The sequence below is a fragment of the Agelaius phoeniceus genome, chromosome 1 (genome assembly GCF_051311805.1).
Source record: "Agelaius phoeniceus isolate bAgePho1 chromosome 1, bAgePho1.hap1, whole genome shotgun sequence".
Classification (NCBI taxonomy): Eukaryota; Metazoa; Chordata; class Aves; order Passeriformes; family Icteridae; genus Agelaius; species Agelaius phoeniceus.
Genome location: NC_135265.1, coordinates 25449198 through 25463007, shown reverse-complemented (window position 1 = coordinate 25463007; position 13810 = coordinate 25449198). Strand labels below are relative to the sequence as shown.

General features: G+C 43.5%; 1 protein-coding gene across 7 annotated transcripts in view; it reads right to left on the bottom strand.

The window, feature by feature from the left end:
• Positions 1 to 5937, bottom strand: part of PPP1R9A (protein phosphatase 1 regulatory subunit 9A) — a 131441-nt gene extending 125504 nt beyond the window's left edge. For 2 of the 7 annotated variants that reach the window (XM_054635469.2, XM_077175048.1), the window contains exons 1-2: positions 5177 to 5377; positions 2388 to 4059 (exon numbers count right to left, since the gene is read on the bottom strand). In XM_054635469.2, the coding sequence (XP_054491444.2) occupies positions 2388 to 3839 (1452 nt within the window). In that variant the 5' untranslated portion in view covers positions 3840 to 4059; positions 5177 to 5377. Of the gene's footprint in view, positions 1 to 2387; positions 4060 to 4861; positions 5052 to 5176; positions 5379 to 5551 lie in introns of those variants that run through there. The other 5 variants (XM_077175039.1, XM_077175051.1, XM_077175063.1 and 2 more) reach the window with 5 other exon arrangements.
• Between the last annotated feature and the right edge of the window lie 7873 nt (positions 5938 to 13810).

Genomic DNA, 13810 nt, shown 5'->3' with positions numbered 1-13810 from the left:
CTGCACAGGAAGCTCCTGCCAGAGCCAGCTCCAGCTCCCAGCAGCGTGTCCCAGGAGGAGTGCAGGAGCCCAGGGACCCAGGAGCCACAAGGACCCTCCAGGGGCTTCTCCAGTTGCCCCTCCTGGGTCCCTGCCTGCGGTGGCGTGGCCAGGCAGTGACCTGGTGGCCCTGGCAGTGACCTGGTGGCCCTGGCAGTGACCTGGTGGCCCTGGCAGCCGGCCCTGGCCCACACGGCTTCACACTGCTGAGGGAACTGCACAGAGAAGGGAGCACCACTCCAGAGGCAGCTTTTAATTTTCCACAACTTCAGCTGCAGTTCCTCCTGCTAGGGCCAGCCTTCCACATGGTCTCACTTCTGCCTCCCCACATGACGAACAGACTGCAGGCACTGGAGGCACCCAGGACAAAAAGCAGGGGATCTCCCAAAGCCTCCTACAATGCTCTTTCCCAGCACAGCTTTTATTCTTTTTTCTTCCTATCTACAATAAAGATGCCAGAATAATTAAAGCAATGATTTGTTTACTTTGGATAAGCTTTTTAAGAGTGCTTTATGCTTAAACCCATGACAAATGTGCTCTTTAAATTATTTACAAAAATTACTTCTAGAGCATTTTACTGATGGACTAATATTATTACTGTACAATACGTAATCTGAAATAAACATAGCATGAAAAACTAGAAAAGAAAAGAAAAAATACAAATAATTGAGAAAATACTCTTAGAGCATGTGGCATGACAGCAGAATTCAAACAGCAATACACTGAAGTAAAAATGTCACTATTAGCTCTTTCAGAAACAGCAGAAAAGTCTGACCATCTCAAGAATAAAATCACTTTCTGGATTTTCGTCTGTTGGATCCATCATAAACAACTGGTAGATCTTTCAGAAGAGAGAACATCATCTTGTCTACTAGTACATCTTGTCTATTAGCTTGAGCCGGAAAGCAGTGGAGGGGACAACTTCCTTTGTAATCAAGGTTTTCCCCACTTCACCTCCCTCCAAGAGTTCAAGAAAACCTGGTACTTTAATTATGGGAACAATCAAGAAGGAACAAAAATACTTTGAATTTTTGGTTCATGATGCAAGCCTGAATAGAACACTAACAAACTAAAATTAAAAGAAAAATCCGTATCTTGCCTTGGAATATTTTCTTTCTTTCAGTGTAAAAATCCTCTTTTCAAAGCATGAAGCAAGACAGTTCTTTTCACTCCACTCCATGATAAACAGATATGAAAATCTGGTCGCTTTATTCAGATGAAAATTTCATATTACAATACACATCCCACTCTACTTTAAACCACAGGCAGTGTGAATGCAGATTTTGTAAATCATATTATTTTGAGTTTAACACTGGCACTTCTGTTCATTGACTTAGTAATTTTCATTGCTAAAATCACACAAGGAAAACAGTCAACTTCAATTACACATTTTTAATTTTAAAATTCTCACATTTCAAGTACCCCATGATATATTTCTGCTTCAAGAAGCCACTTCTGCAATAATTGCTATGGTTTTGAATTGTCCATTACAGGCATGTGGCATCTCCAGCCAGGGTCAAAGCATCACAGACATGCACTAAAACCAACTTGGAAGTAAAATACTTTTATATTTAACCCTGAGACTCAGCAGTGAAAAGCTGGTACAACAAAACTTAACAAGCCATTTACTAGTTATTCCTTCTTGAACTGAAAAGCACTGGAAACTACATTCTTAGTGGTAATTTAAGGTACTTAAAAACAAACCATAACAGCTCTGTAAAAAGCACACCCTTCACTAGATATTTCAGTCAATTGATTTCACCCTTCTGTAGCACTACGATATACTCTCTTTATAGATATATAAATGCTTTAGAAGTTTTAAATAAATGAGAGTGCTACTACAAAAGATGATACTAACTGAGATCTGGAATATTAACAGTCCTCTACTACAGAATCACACTGTACTTCAGGACAGGTACTTATTTAAGAATGTGCTGAAAGCTGAGGAAAAGCTTTTCAATCTCAAGAAGCTGTGATTTCAAATGAAATCAAACAAGCAGCATAAAAGTCACCAAATACCCACACTGACATTTCACAATGGTTACAGTGCAGTCATAGAAGTCAAAATATGCATGGCAAAATTCTTGAACTTCACAAGCCCAGCTGTCATGCTCAAATTCTGCTGGTTTAGTCAGCCATCAGAAAATCTAGAAAATGAGACGAGCTCATCAGAGCTCAGCAGCCTTACTTCATTTAAGATTATGTTCACTGACTGCAATAAAGACATGTATCGAAAGATCCTCTGAAATCTTTTTGGAGGCAAGATCAAATGCCAAAATCTCCTTCAAATAAAGCTACATTTGAAAACAAACCAAACTGCAAAAAAAAAGGAACATAAGAAACTGTACCTTAATTGGAGCCCGGCTAAACTGTATTTTTCTGTTGGCTGGGATTTCATCTTCATCTGGCAATCCATTAATTTCAGAATATTCCATATCAGGTTCATAACAGTTATTTTCATCACTGTCATCCAGATCATCCTGTTCTGTACCTGTCTCTCCCCAGTCAGAATTATACCTGGATCGTACCCGATACACATTGTAGTCAGAATGCATGTACACATGGGAACTCTGAAAATTATTCACATCTTCATGCCCATCTTTTTCACTTTCCTCATCATAGTGGGACTCAGTAGCATCTGTGGCAAAATCACCACCTGAAGCTACATTTCTTGTTAACTCTGCAGCTTCAGGCCGATCAAAGATATCTTCTGTGTGTTCTGACTGTTCCTTCTGTTGCACCAAAACTCCTGTCTCTGTTTTTGACTTACTCCTAGCACAGCTGTCCACAGATCTTTCGCTGTCAAGCACACCGACCAAATCCTGTTGACCTGTTGCAGAACTCTCAACAGAATCAGCACTTGCCTCTGTGCTCTTTTTTATTTCTTCAGTTGTTTTTGAACCTGCCAAAGTGCCTGTGGACACTTTCTGTCTCGGTGTGGAAGAAGTGTTAGTCTGCTGAGAGTTCTCAACAGACATCACGCCTGTACTCTGTTTGGCTGGGGGAGACCACGTGCTGGCCTCTTTCAAAGGACTGAAACCCTCAAGGTTTGCAACTGGGGAGGAGATATTTGTGACAGTAGATGAGAGGTTAAGTGGATAGTGACCAGTTACAGAGTACTCTTCGTTGTTTTCTGACTTTTCTACGTTTACGCTGTGTGAGTCAGTGTTTTCAAAAACTGCACTGAGCTGACTCACAGTTGGAGAGACAGTCTCTGTCCTTGGGCTAAGACTGTCCAGTGAATCCATGCTGCCTCTGTTAGACTTAGAGATGCACCACTCATCTGGAAGTTCATTAGAAATGATTTTCTCTTTCTTTGGGGAATAGCGATTTGAATGTCCTGTTTCATGAGCATTTCGCTCAAACATCTTCCGAGTTTCAGTAAACTTGGAATAGGAAGGACCATCATGGATAGTGTCAAATCTACTTATCCTTTCAGACACGGACGATTCCAACTTTACGATTGAACCATCTGCTTTTTCTACAAATTCTTTGGGCCTAATTCGTCTTTGAGGTGATGGAGGGCCACCCTTTCCCCTGGTTTTAGGGGCAACTCCAGCACTTTCAGTGGGCTCCATGCCCATCTGCATAAATAAGTTCTTGATCCTATTGACATTTGAGCCATATTTCCTTCCCCTGCTCTGTGAGGCCTCTCCTTCCTCTTTCGCTTTTTGGTCTCCATCTGATTTCGGTTTGTCAAAGGTGCTTTTCAGTGCCTGGAACTCAGTCCTGTAAGCATTTCTGTGAGGAGAGGCACTTCGGAGGGTGGATCTTTCTCCTGAAGACTCTGTTTTCATCATGTTTACTTCAGGAGTGTGAAACCTGCTTGCATAGTTTCTGCGGTACCGCTCTCAGTAGTTTGCCACAGCAGATTCTGCTTGAGGAGCGTTTTTCCTCAGGGGCCACTGCCCTTCAGCAGGACCATACTTGACAGATCTGGAGGCAAATGTCTTAATGCACACGGTCAATTTTGACAAAGCAGCACAACTGAGGACTCTCAAGAGCAAGGGCTGATTTAACCTGCAATAGAAAGGAGGCTTTTCTGAAACCGTGTCAGGTACTTTAAGTCTGTCACAATTTCCATTTACCATTTTCTGACATGTTTACAAAAAACTAGCAAAAAGAAATACAAACCAACACCGCACAGACATGTGAAAACTTGCCATTACCAACTTTTTCAAATCGACTGTTGCATAATTTATAATCTATAACATCATAGTGAAAGAACAAATAATCATAGCTTTCCATTCACAAATATAGTATCATGGCACAAATATGCACGCAAAGGAAAGGCAATGTGACATGAAATATGAGGCACTGCAAGACAATCCTTGCTCGCTCAGAGAAACATAATGGTAGAAACACGATCAAAGATAATATGCTTAGAAAGGCAAATTAAACATCAGCTCGAGGGAATACAAAAACTGCACCCAAAGTTAACATCTTCAGCTGACAGGGTAATGGAAGTGAAATCCCGTTAGAGAAAGTTACCCCTCATCACGGGCAGAGGTTTTATCGTCTGGGAGACCCCGGAGGTACCAACGAGGAGATGCAGAAACGGAGCCGGGGTCTGGACCGCTCGCCCGGCCCGGCCCCAGGGGCTCATCCCCGGCTCCCGCAGCCCAGCGAAGGGCACCCCGGGGGTCTCCCGAGCCAACCTCCTTTCCCTTCCCCTCCGTTCCTGCTCCCCAGCCCTCGCCCTGCCGCGCCGCCGCCGCCGAGGCGGGGACGCCTCACTCTGGCCGCTGCACACACGGTGCCGGTGCCGGTACCGGGAGCCCGCGGCCGTCGCACCGAGAGCGACGCGCCCGTCCCCGCGCACCTCCCGCTCCGCTCCCGCCGATCGCCACGGGCGACTGGAAATGCCACACGACAGAGACCCTCGGCGAGCCGTGCAGCCCTCGCCGGAGGCAATAAACTCAACCCGAGAGGGCAGCGCTGGAGCCCCGCGGCGGCTCCCCCTCGGGCGGCCGTGCCGCCCCGGCGGGCCGGAGCCGCGGGGCCTCGGGCAGCAGCACCTTGCGGCGGGGCAGTGCCCGGGCAGGCGCCCGCCGCCCCCACGAAACAAAAGCCCGGTGCCGCCGCCGTTCCCCGCGGAGCCCGGCGCCCGTGCCGCCGAGCGCGCACGCCGCCTTACCCAGCCGACAGCCGCGACGGACTCCCCCGGCCGCCCGACTCAGCGCTGCCCCCGCGCCTCCTCTGCGCAGAGCGGCCGCTGCCGCCGCCCGCCTGACAGGAGGCAGCAGCCGCCGCGTCGCCTCAACGCCATTGCAGGCAGCGGCGGCGGCGGCGGCAGCGGGGGCACGGACACGGCTCCGCGCGCACACCCGCGGCGGCGGCGCGGGGGAGGACGAGGCGCCGTGACAGCCGCGGCCGCGCTCCCGCCCGCCGCCCGCCCCTCCGCCGCCGCGCCCCCGCCGCGCCCCCGCCGCCGGACGCGCCCCGAGCCGCCGCCGCCGCCCGCCGCGGGGCCGCCCGCCGCCGCCGCCGCCCGCGGTGACAGGTGCCTCACCTCCTCGGCGAGCCGCAGTGGTTCGCTCCGCCGGCGGGGCGGGGGAGGCGGCCAGCCCGCTGCAGTCCGGCCCCGGGCGGTGACTGCCGAGAGGCGGAGGACGGGCCCGGCCGCGGCCACGCCGCCAGCGCCGAGTCCCGGTGCCTGCCTCCGGCCCGGTTATGCCCTTCTTCTCTCCCCTGGAACGCTCGTTTCCAGCCTGACCCCCGCGGACCGGGCCCGCCCGGCACCCGCCCGTGTCGGAGGAGGCAGCGTGCCCGCCCCCGCGCGGGAGGGGCAGCGTCCCGGGTCCCGGGAAAGCCCCCGCTCCTTCCCGCTGCAGGAAACCCGCGGGGCGCGGGGGGCACCGGGCGCACGGAGAGCTCCCTGCAGATCAGGAGCCGCCGTGCTCCTTCCCTCGCTGTTGAGCCACTCACCCAGGCTGCCCGAGAGAGGAGCGTGCTGGTGACAAGCCCCGGCGAACCGCTCACAGCTCCATGGCCATGGCTTGTTCTGGCAGCTGCTGACAGGGACGAGGATCATCTTTGGAGCACAACCACAAAGCCTTTCTTGTTTGTTAGCTAGGCGAGTTCACCACAAAAATGTTTTGGCTTTATAAAGGTAATAAGAAAACTTAATTGCAGAACATGAAATCTCTAGGTAATTTGTAAGATGGGCAATCCGGGAAGGTAATGACTGTTAATCACATAGCAAGTCCTAAGCAAAGTTCGTTGAACTAACTGCATAAATATCAAAAAATGGCCTGGGGATGTACAATGCAAAGTCTGAAAACTAATTATTATGTGTATGGAAGCAAGACAGCGGTGACTGGAAATAAAGTAATGAGGTATATAAATCCACAAACTTGATTCATTACTTTTGCATTGGTACCATACCACTGAAGCGTTCACAGGTGTCAATCTCTAGCTATTTTGTACCATGGGGATGTAGCACATGACTGTTTGCCTCAATAAAGTTTAAATAACCAGCATGAATATTGACAGACAAACAACAAAAGGTATAGATTGAAAACAGCATTTTGACAAATATATATGCCAGAGGCCAGGAGCAGAAGCGAGGGTGTTTCAGAATTTTCCCCACTGCTGGCAGTAGCATGTCCTGGTGCACTGCATGGCCCCAGCTCAGGCTCCTGGAGCCTCGGGGCGAGCTGGGGGATTCTGGACGCCCTGCGGGCTGCTGAGCAAGGCTGTGCCAAAGCACCCAACACAGCAGGGAGAAAGGGAGATAGATGAAATATGTCATGAACCAAGACAGAGACAGCCCCTGAGCTTCCAAAGCAGTCACAAAAAGCTCCCCTCCCAAGACCATGTTCCAAAAGAGAAGAATGAAGGAATTACTTTTTCTCAAGTGCTTGCAATAAGAAGTTCTACAGGTGATTCACTGCACAAGGACTGAAAATATTGCAACTAAGCAAGACATCACCTGTTAAATTCTAAACATCAGATATTACAACAAATCTGAGGCCAAGCCTCGTTGCAGTCCTGGATCCAACCACAAACCAACACGGCCTCTCCGTCAGTGTATTTCTATTGGTATGACTTTGTAGACATGAAGCTGTAGGAACACCTAGAGAGCCTCTTGACTTTTGGATATAAAAATATGTTAACAGAACTTCAGAAGTTATTGAAGAAGAATAGAGACACAAGGCAGAAATTTAAACATTTTATTTCCTTTGTGATTTTTGCTAAGGATGTAGGGCTGTTGAAGACCTTAGCGTGTACCAGATATATATGTTTAGAGTTTTATAATTCGCACACACAACCAAAAAAAGGGACATAAGCAAACATTAAAAAAATCAATGAAACAGTTGAGACAATCTTAAAGAGACTAATTCATATCTAATTATATAAAGATAATTAGAAAAATATCCACTACCTTATCTGTATAAGTGAAGTCCTTTAAATTAATTTTCTAACAGAAGTTGTGCAAACAAGATGGTCACTTCTTACCCATGTGAAATTTATAAACATGAAGTAATGTACCCAAGAGAACAGTTGAATTCCTTCTTGGCAGAATAGTGCAAACTACCTCTATATTATACTTTAGTAGAAAGTAAGGAAATAAGACAACTCACTGGTGCTCATAGAAGCAATGCACATTAAATAGCAAGTTTTCCACAATGAGAGATAATATATTACATTTATGTTTTCCTTAAATGTGCTGTTGGTAGAAACCATAAATGTTCAACTTTGAAACAGAATCTAATGCCAAATTATTTTAAGTAATGTCATGTTCCTTCAATATCACCTCAGGTTCATTACAGCCAAAATGTACAGAAACTACTGGAAATTGTGGCTGCTTTATCCGAGTTGGGACCCTATTTAGATGTTCAGCTTTGGTCACTGACATCTAAGTTATTTAAACTTACATTATAATCACTTAAAAAAAATCAATCTACATCCTTATTTACACAGTGCCCATGTGAAACATTATTATTATTATTATTATTATTATTATTATTATTATTATTATTATTATTATTATTATGTCTAGAATAATGAATTGTATTTTATTTCAATTGTTATGTTGCCTTTTAAGACAATCTCTTCATTTATTAACATGGTCATATATCTAACTATAAATATCAGAATTGTGTGTCCTTGCACATTTTCAGTACTTTTGAGATTGACTACATTTGACTAGAAAGTATTTTTAGGCTTTGCTAAAGTATGATTGAGATTTCTGTTAATTCCTGAGCAATATTAAAATGCTGCACAGCATGCTTTAGAGAAGATAAGAGACCAAGGGCCTCCTTACTATGTTAGTATAAAATCAGAGTAATTTCACTGGAGTTATAGAATTACTCAGTTTCCCAACCAATGGGAATTTAAAATCTGTTCAGTTTTGTATTTACATACGATAGAGTGCGATTATCATTTTACTTGCAATGCAGTAACAACTCCATTCAAATGATTCTGAATTCTCACATCTGGCAGGGAGAGACCCAAGTTGTTTAACCTTATTAGCATGACTTTAAATTATACCCAGTATCTTTTAAAACCAGTTTCAGTGCAGTCCCACAATACTGAAAACAGTTTATTTTCTTTTTACTCTATATGTGTGAATTATATTTACATACTTTTACTTCTGTATTTACTTTGGATGTCACTGATGGGTTGTTTCAAGTCACTTCTCTACTTTTAAGCCGCTCAACTTTTTTTTGTGATTGTGATTTATTTGCACAGCAGAACAGCAATGCAAGTTTTTCCACATGGCTCAGGCAAAAGAAGTAAGTCATTCCATCTTTTGTCTCCTGTCAGTGTCTTTCAAGTCTTACAAGATAATGTCTGTCTGTTCATGTAGAAATGGAAACTATTTATTTAATCTGATCTTTGGCCAAGAAATCCTCTCTGCTATCCTGCCAAACCATCAGTGGGGAGGAGGTTTTTCTTCCTTATACTTATCACAACATAAACAGAATTGAGTTCTATTTTTTCCCAGTTCCCATGAATTCATATTATGTAATCCAGCTTAAAGAAAAATATCTGGTCTGAACCCAATACTTAATTTTGGCAGATAAGATACATTCAAGTCAGGGTTCCCCATAACTAGAGTGGCAGCGATTAAAATATACAACAAACAGCTACAATAATAGGTTGATAACCTGTAGTTTCAAACATGAGCAATCTGTGATTGTCATAATTGTAATTGTTTTATATAGGAAGCCATTAATAGTAAAAAATGGGAGCTCATTAATATCAGTAATTTGGCAGCTTCAGAAGATTGTGCTGTTTCTACATCGAACATGTCAAACTACTTGAAAGATCAAGAATAGCACCAAAAAAAAGAACTTTGTCCTGAAAGATCTGAAGAAAATCTGCTAATGATAACAAAACTGCGTATTCTAGCAGTTTATCAGAAAGGCAAATATTAGCATATGAAGGCCTAAACTAAGACTAGCAAAGCCTTTTCTCAGTTACTCTGAGGAGACTTTCACATCCATTCTTAAAGATTCTGCTTGTAAATTATTTAAGAAATGCACAGCTATGGCTAAAATAAAATCAAATTTTCAAGAAGGGAAAACATGAATTATACACTGTGTACAACTGCTTACTTTGAAATGGTAGTTGTGCCTTCATTAAAAGCTAGAAATCTTAAGAATGGTCAAAAGAACTGTATTTCACACAGCTTTCCCTCATGAGTCCTCAATATTGAGCTCTGCATTTACACCACAACACAGACAACTATTAGTTACCAGACTAACTAGAACGATGGCAGCTAGTTGCAGAGAAAACATGATTTCATGGAAAAGGAAAAGACAAAATGTTTCACCTGCTAGGATTTTTAAGAATCAGTCCTGGCAAAATTCATTTCATATTAAACTATTTAGGCAAGAAAACTGTTAGGAAGCATCATATAAAACAGATAAGTTGACAAAGTGAGTAAGATCCTCCAAGGTGCATGGTACCTGTCTCATACCTTGATTCATCAGGTAAGTATCATATACTATACATGGTATAGAAAACTCTATACATTTTTCTATACATGGTATAGAAAACTCTCCAGCATCATTGGGAAAGATTCAGACTTGGAAATGTTACTAATTTGTCTATTTCAAACCAGAAGAGCAGAAATAAGAGATAGTTGAGAGCCTCACCATAATTCAATAATTATCTCAGCATGGAACTATTTTCTTATAGTAACATTAATTTTCTATTGAAAATAGAAATTCTTTAAATTCTTTAAATTCTTTATTCTAGATTCTAGTCTGAATCTAGAATCCAGAAAATAATGAGGTTTGGCAGTCTGTGCAAAAGCATTATTTTAGAATATTTCTTACCCATTGTAAGATACATAGTAGAGTAAGATAGTGCAGTATTCTTACCCATTGTAAGATAGTGCAGTAGATATCCATTGTTACTCTTAAAGCTCCCTTAGTGAGCCAAACTGGGAGAAGAGAGAGAAGTGTACCAGGAGGGAGAAATGTACTTGGTGATCAGAGCTTATGAGTGTACTTGACACTGTCAGTAAATAATACAGAAGCAAATCTGATCACTGAGTTCAGGAGTCACTGCCTTGGCTAATCAGGTAACATTTTGGGCCATGAAGAAGAGAAAACAGCAAGTTCAGTTTTCCAACTTACTGCTCAAATTCAGTGACACTTTGGAGCCTATACTGACATTCTAGAGAGGGCAGAAGATGACTTCTTGGAGAGAGAAACAGAGCCCAGAGTTCACAAAACACAGCACACCACTGCTGCTTTGCAGTGTGCAATCTATTGCCAAGTTGGAAAAATTTGTCTGGGTTGCTCCACCCTGAAGTTGATGCTTATGTCTCTATTTGAGCTCGCATTTTAGTAGTCTGTGTTCCACACCCTCTTGTTAACATGAACATAGGCTTGTTAAAATTGTATTAGTGTAATTTGTTTCTGCTTTTTCCTTTACAAAAATCTAGTATTTTAAATAAATAAAAATGATAAAACAGCTGTTTATCTCAAAACAGCTATCTGTCACTTGTAGATTGTAACCCCAAATATTGTTTCCCATGCCTTGGTTACCTGTCACGTATTTTGATTCTCTTCCTCCCTTACCTTACAGGTACTACCTTGCTAACACACCATCAAGTGAAAGTTCTCTCTTAAAGCCTCTTTGGTATTCAATTTAATTTAGTGCACAAAAGCATTAAATACTTGATTATTGTGTTCTATATGGTATCAGATAATGAACATAGGCCAGCCAAAAATATTCCATTATTTTGGAAAAGCTGTGTTCTTTGCCAAAGCATAGAAACAATATCACAGTGCTGCAGTCACTGTAGTAGTAGAGGTTACATTAGTTCTGTGCTAACACTAAAGCCCTGCAGTAAGAGAAAGAGACATCAAGAAGGGATCACGCTATTGAAAAGAAAAATGAGAACACTGCCATCAGGTTGAAACACAAAACATGGGAATTAATGAATCAAAGTCCACAAATTTGACTACACCATGTTTAAGAAAGGAAGGGAAACTCCCATTAATCAGTATAGGATTATAGAGAGAAATGATTACATAAACATTTGCATGAAACAGAGCAAGCAATTGCACGATAGAGAAGAGAAAAGCTTTTGAAGGGTCTGGGCCATTGCCCAGGACAAAACCTCCCAGCAATAGCTGCCATAAGGGAGCCAGCTTGGCACAGGCAGAGCCATCAAGCCGCGAAGGTAACAGAAAAGCAAGCCCAGGAGCCCAGGTGCTGACAGCGGGTCAGACACCGAACTTTGGGGGATGTTTTACAAAATCCCGAGCTTTCCACAGCCGAGCCCAAACGCGGCGCTGACCAGCGGCTCTTTGGCGCCTCCCGTTGGCTGAAAGGGGCAGTGCCACCCCCGGCACAGCGCGGTCCGAGCTCGTCCTGGAGACGCCAAGGGGGAAAAATGCGGGAAAAAAAGGTGGGAAAAGTACTGGGTTTCCCTATTGCTCTGCAGGGTTATGTTCCGTTAGCTGCTCTGCAAGTACATTATGCATCTTTAGACAAGGGAAACCTCTTGTCATTTCACTGCCAAGTTAATGGCTAAATCCACATAAGATAGCTGGAAAAACGAAAGCTTCCACTTTTTGGAAGTTCCACTTGCTGTCCTTGGAGAAAAGGGCTGCATTCTGGAAAGCTGTGTTAGGTTAGGAATGTTCTGATGCAACACATATTGCTGGCAAGAACAAAGTAGATGCACGCTCTCTCAGAAGGGAAGCAGCCCCGGAGAAGCTGTAACCTGTATTGGCAAGTGTTTGCCTAGCCCCGGAGAAGCTGTAACCTGTATTGGCAAGTGTTTGCCTAGACCTGCACGGTGGCTTTCAGTAATGGATCCTGGTCACCAGGAGAAGAAGGTTCTGTTGAAACTAGAGGCAAACAGAACTCTTGCTACCAAGGCAGGGTATATTTACATACAACCTGCCCATCCATTTTCCCTTAACAAATAATGTCTGATTTGGTCATTTGTATCTTAACTGTGAAATGACAAAGAGACCTAAGAGCTCGGGGGTGCATCTGTTGAATGGCACTTAGGCCTGAGGAATTATTCCAGTGTCTCCTTTTAAGGGTGGGTGTTTTCTTTATTCAGGAGTAGAATCATGCACACTTTAGCAGAATAACAAGATCACTTAGTAAATAAGCTGATAGTAGGGTTTGGACATAAATATTTTTATGTGCTGATGTCTGGACAGCAAAAGCAAATACTGCAAGCGGGATGCCTCATAGCTCAGTAGAAGCAAACATCCCAAAATCAAGAGTCTACAACAAGTGAATGGGAGGGGATGCAGAATTAAGAAGAAATAGGATGCAGAATTTCAACTGTTTTACCAAGGACTTTACATAAATACAATTTATGGGAAAATTCTGTGTAGTGAGGTCATGTTACTAGTTTTTCCTCTGTGTTATGTGGCATCACTCTTACATAATAGACCTTGTAAAAATGCCCAACCTCTCTTCTAAGCACTATCTTGTCATCTAAGAAAAATGGCTGTAAAGAAGGGGTGGAAGGGAGGACTGGAATGAAGGGTGAATGATGGGAAGTGAGATTACAGAGGTCTAAACTAGTTTAGACCTACTACCCAGCAGTCTGCATTAGTTTCACATCATGCAGTGTGAAAGAAAAATCACATTTAGGAATAGATGGTAAGGAGGGAGAGGCAGAAGGGAAATACAGGTGAGTACAAAACTGCCAACAACCTGTCTGATCTGAGAGGGAAGTCATAAAGAGTGCATGAGGAGCAAAAGAGCAAAAGTACTTGACCCTTATTATTTATTTATTTTGGATGTAGTGGAATTTTCAGATAGGGAATAAAAGGACAGAAACAAATGAGAAGTTAGCTGCATGTGCCCACACCTCTATTTAGGCAACTTTGAGGGTTCCACCGGTACCTCGACTGTGATGCCTATCAGGCATGAAATCACTGGCTTTGGTTCATGTACATTCTATCTAATCAGTCCCAAATAACCCCAGCTGTAGGTGAACAGTTTTGCATTACATTTCAGTGATTCCAGCTTGTCCTGTAATTGGAACAGGAAAAGAATTTTTTAAAAATAAAAAGGAAGGAAGCAGCTCAAGCAGAGGAACAAGGGAATGATTAGCTTGCATGGCAGTGCTCCTCCCAGACTGTGCAGAGGACTCACTAGGAACCCAGAAACAACAGGCAAGCCACTGGGCTGGGAGAGGGGGAGGACAAGAGAACATTTTCCTTGTGCCCTGTACTTGAGAACTTACTCAATTAGCTTGGCACCACTGCTCTACAAGAGCATATACAGGCAGTGAAGAGACTGATGTCATTAGAAAAAGAAATTCTTTCAT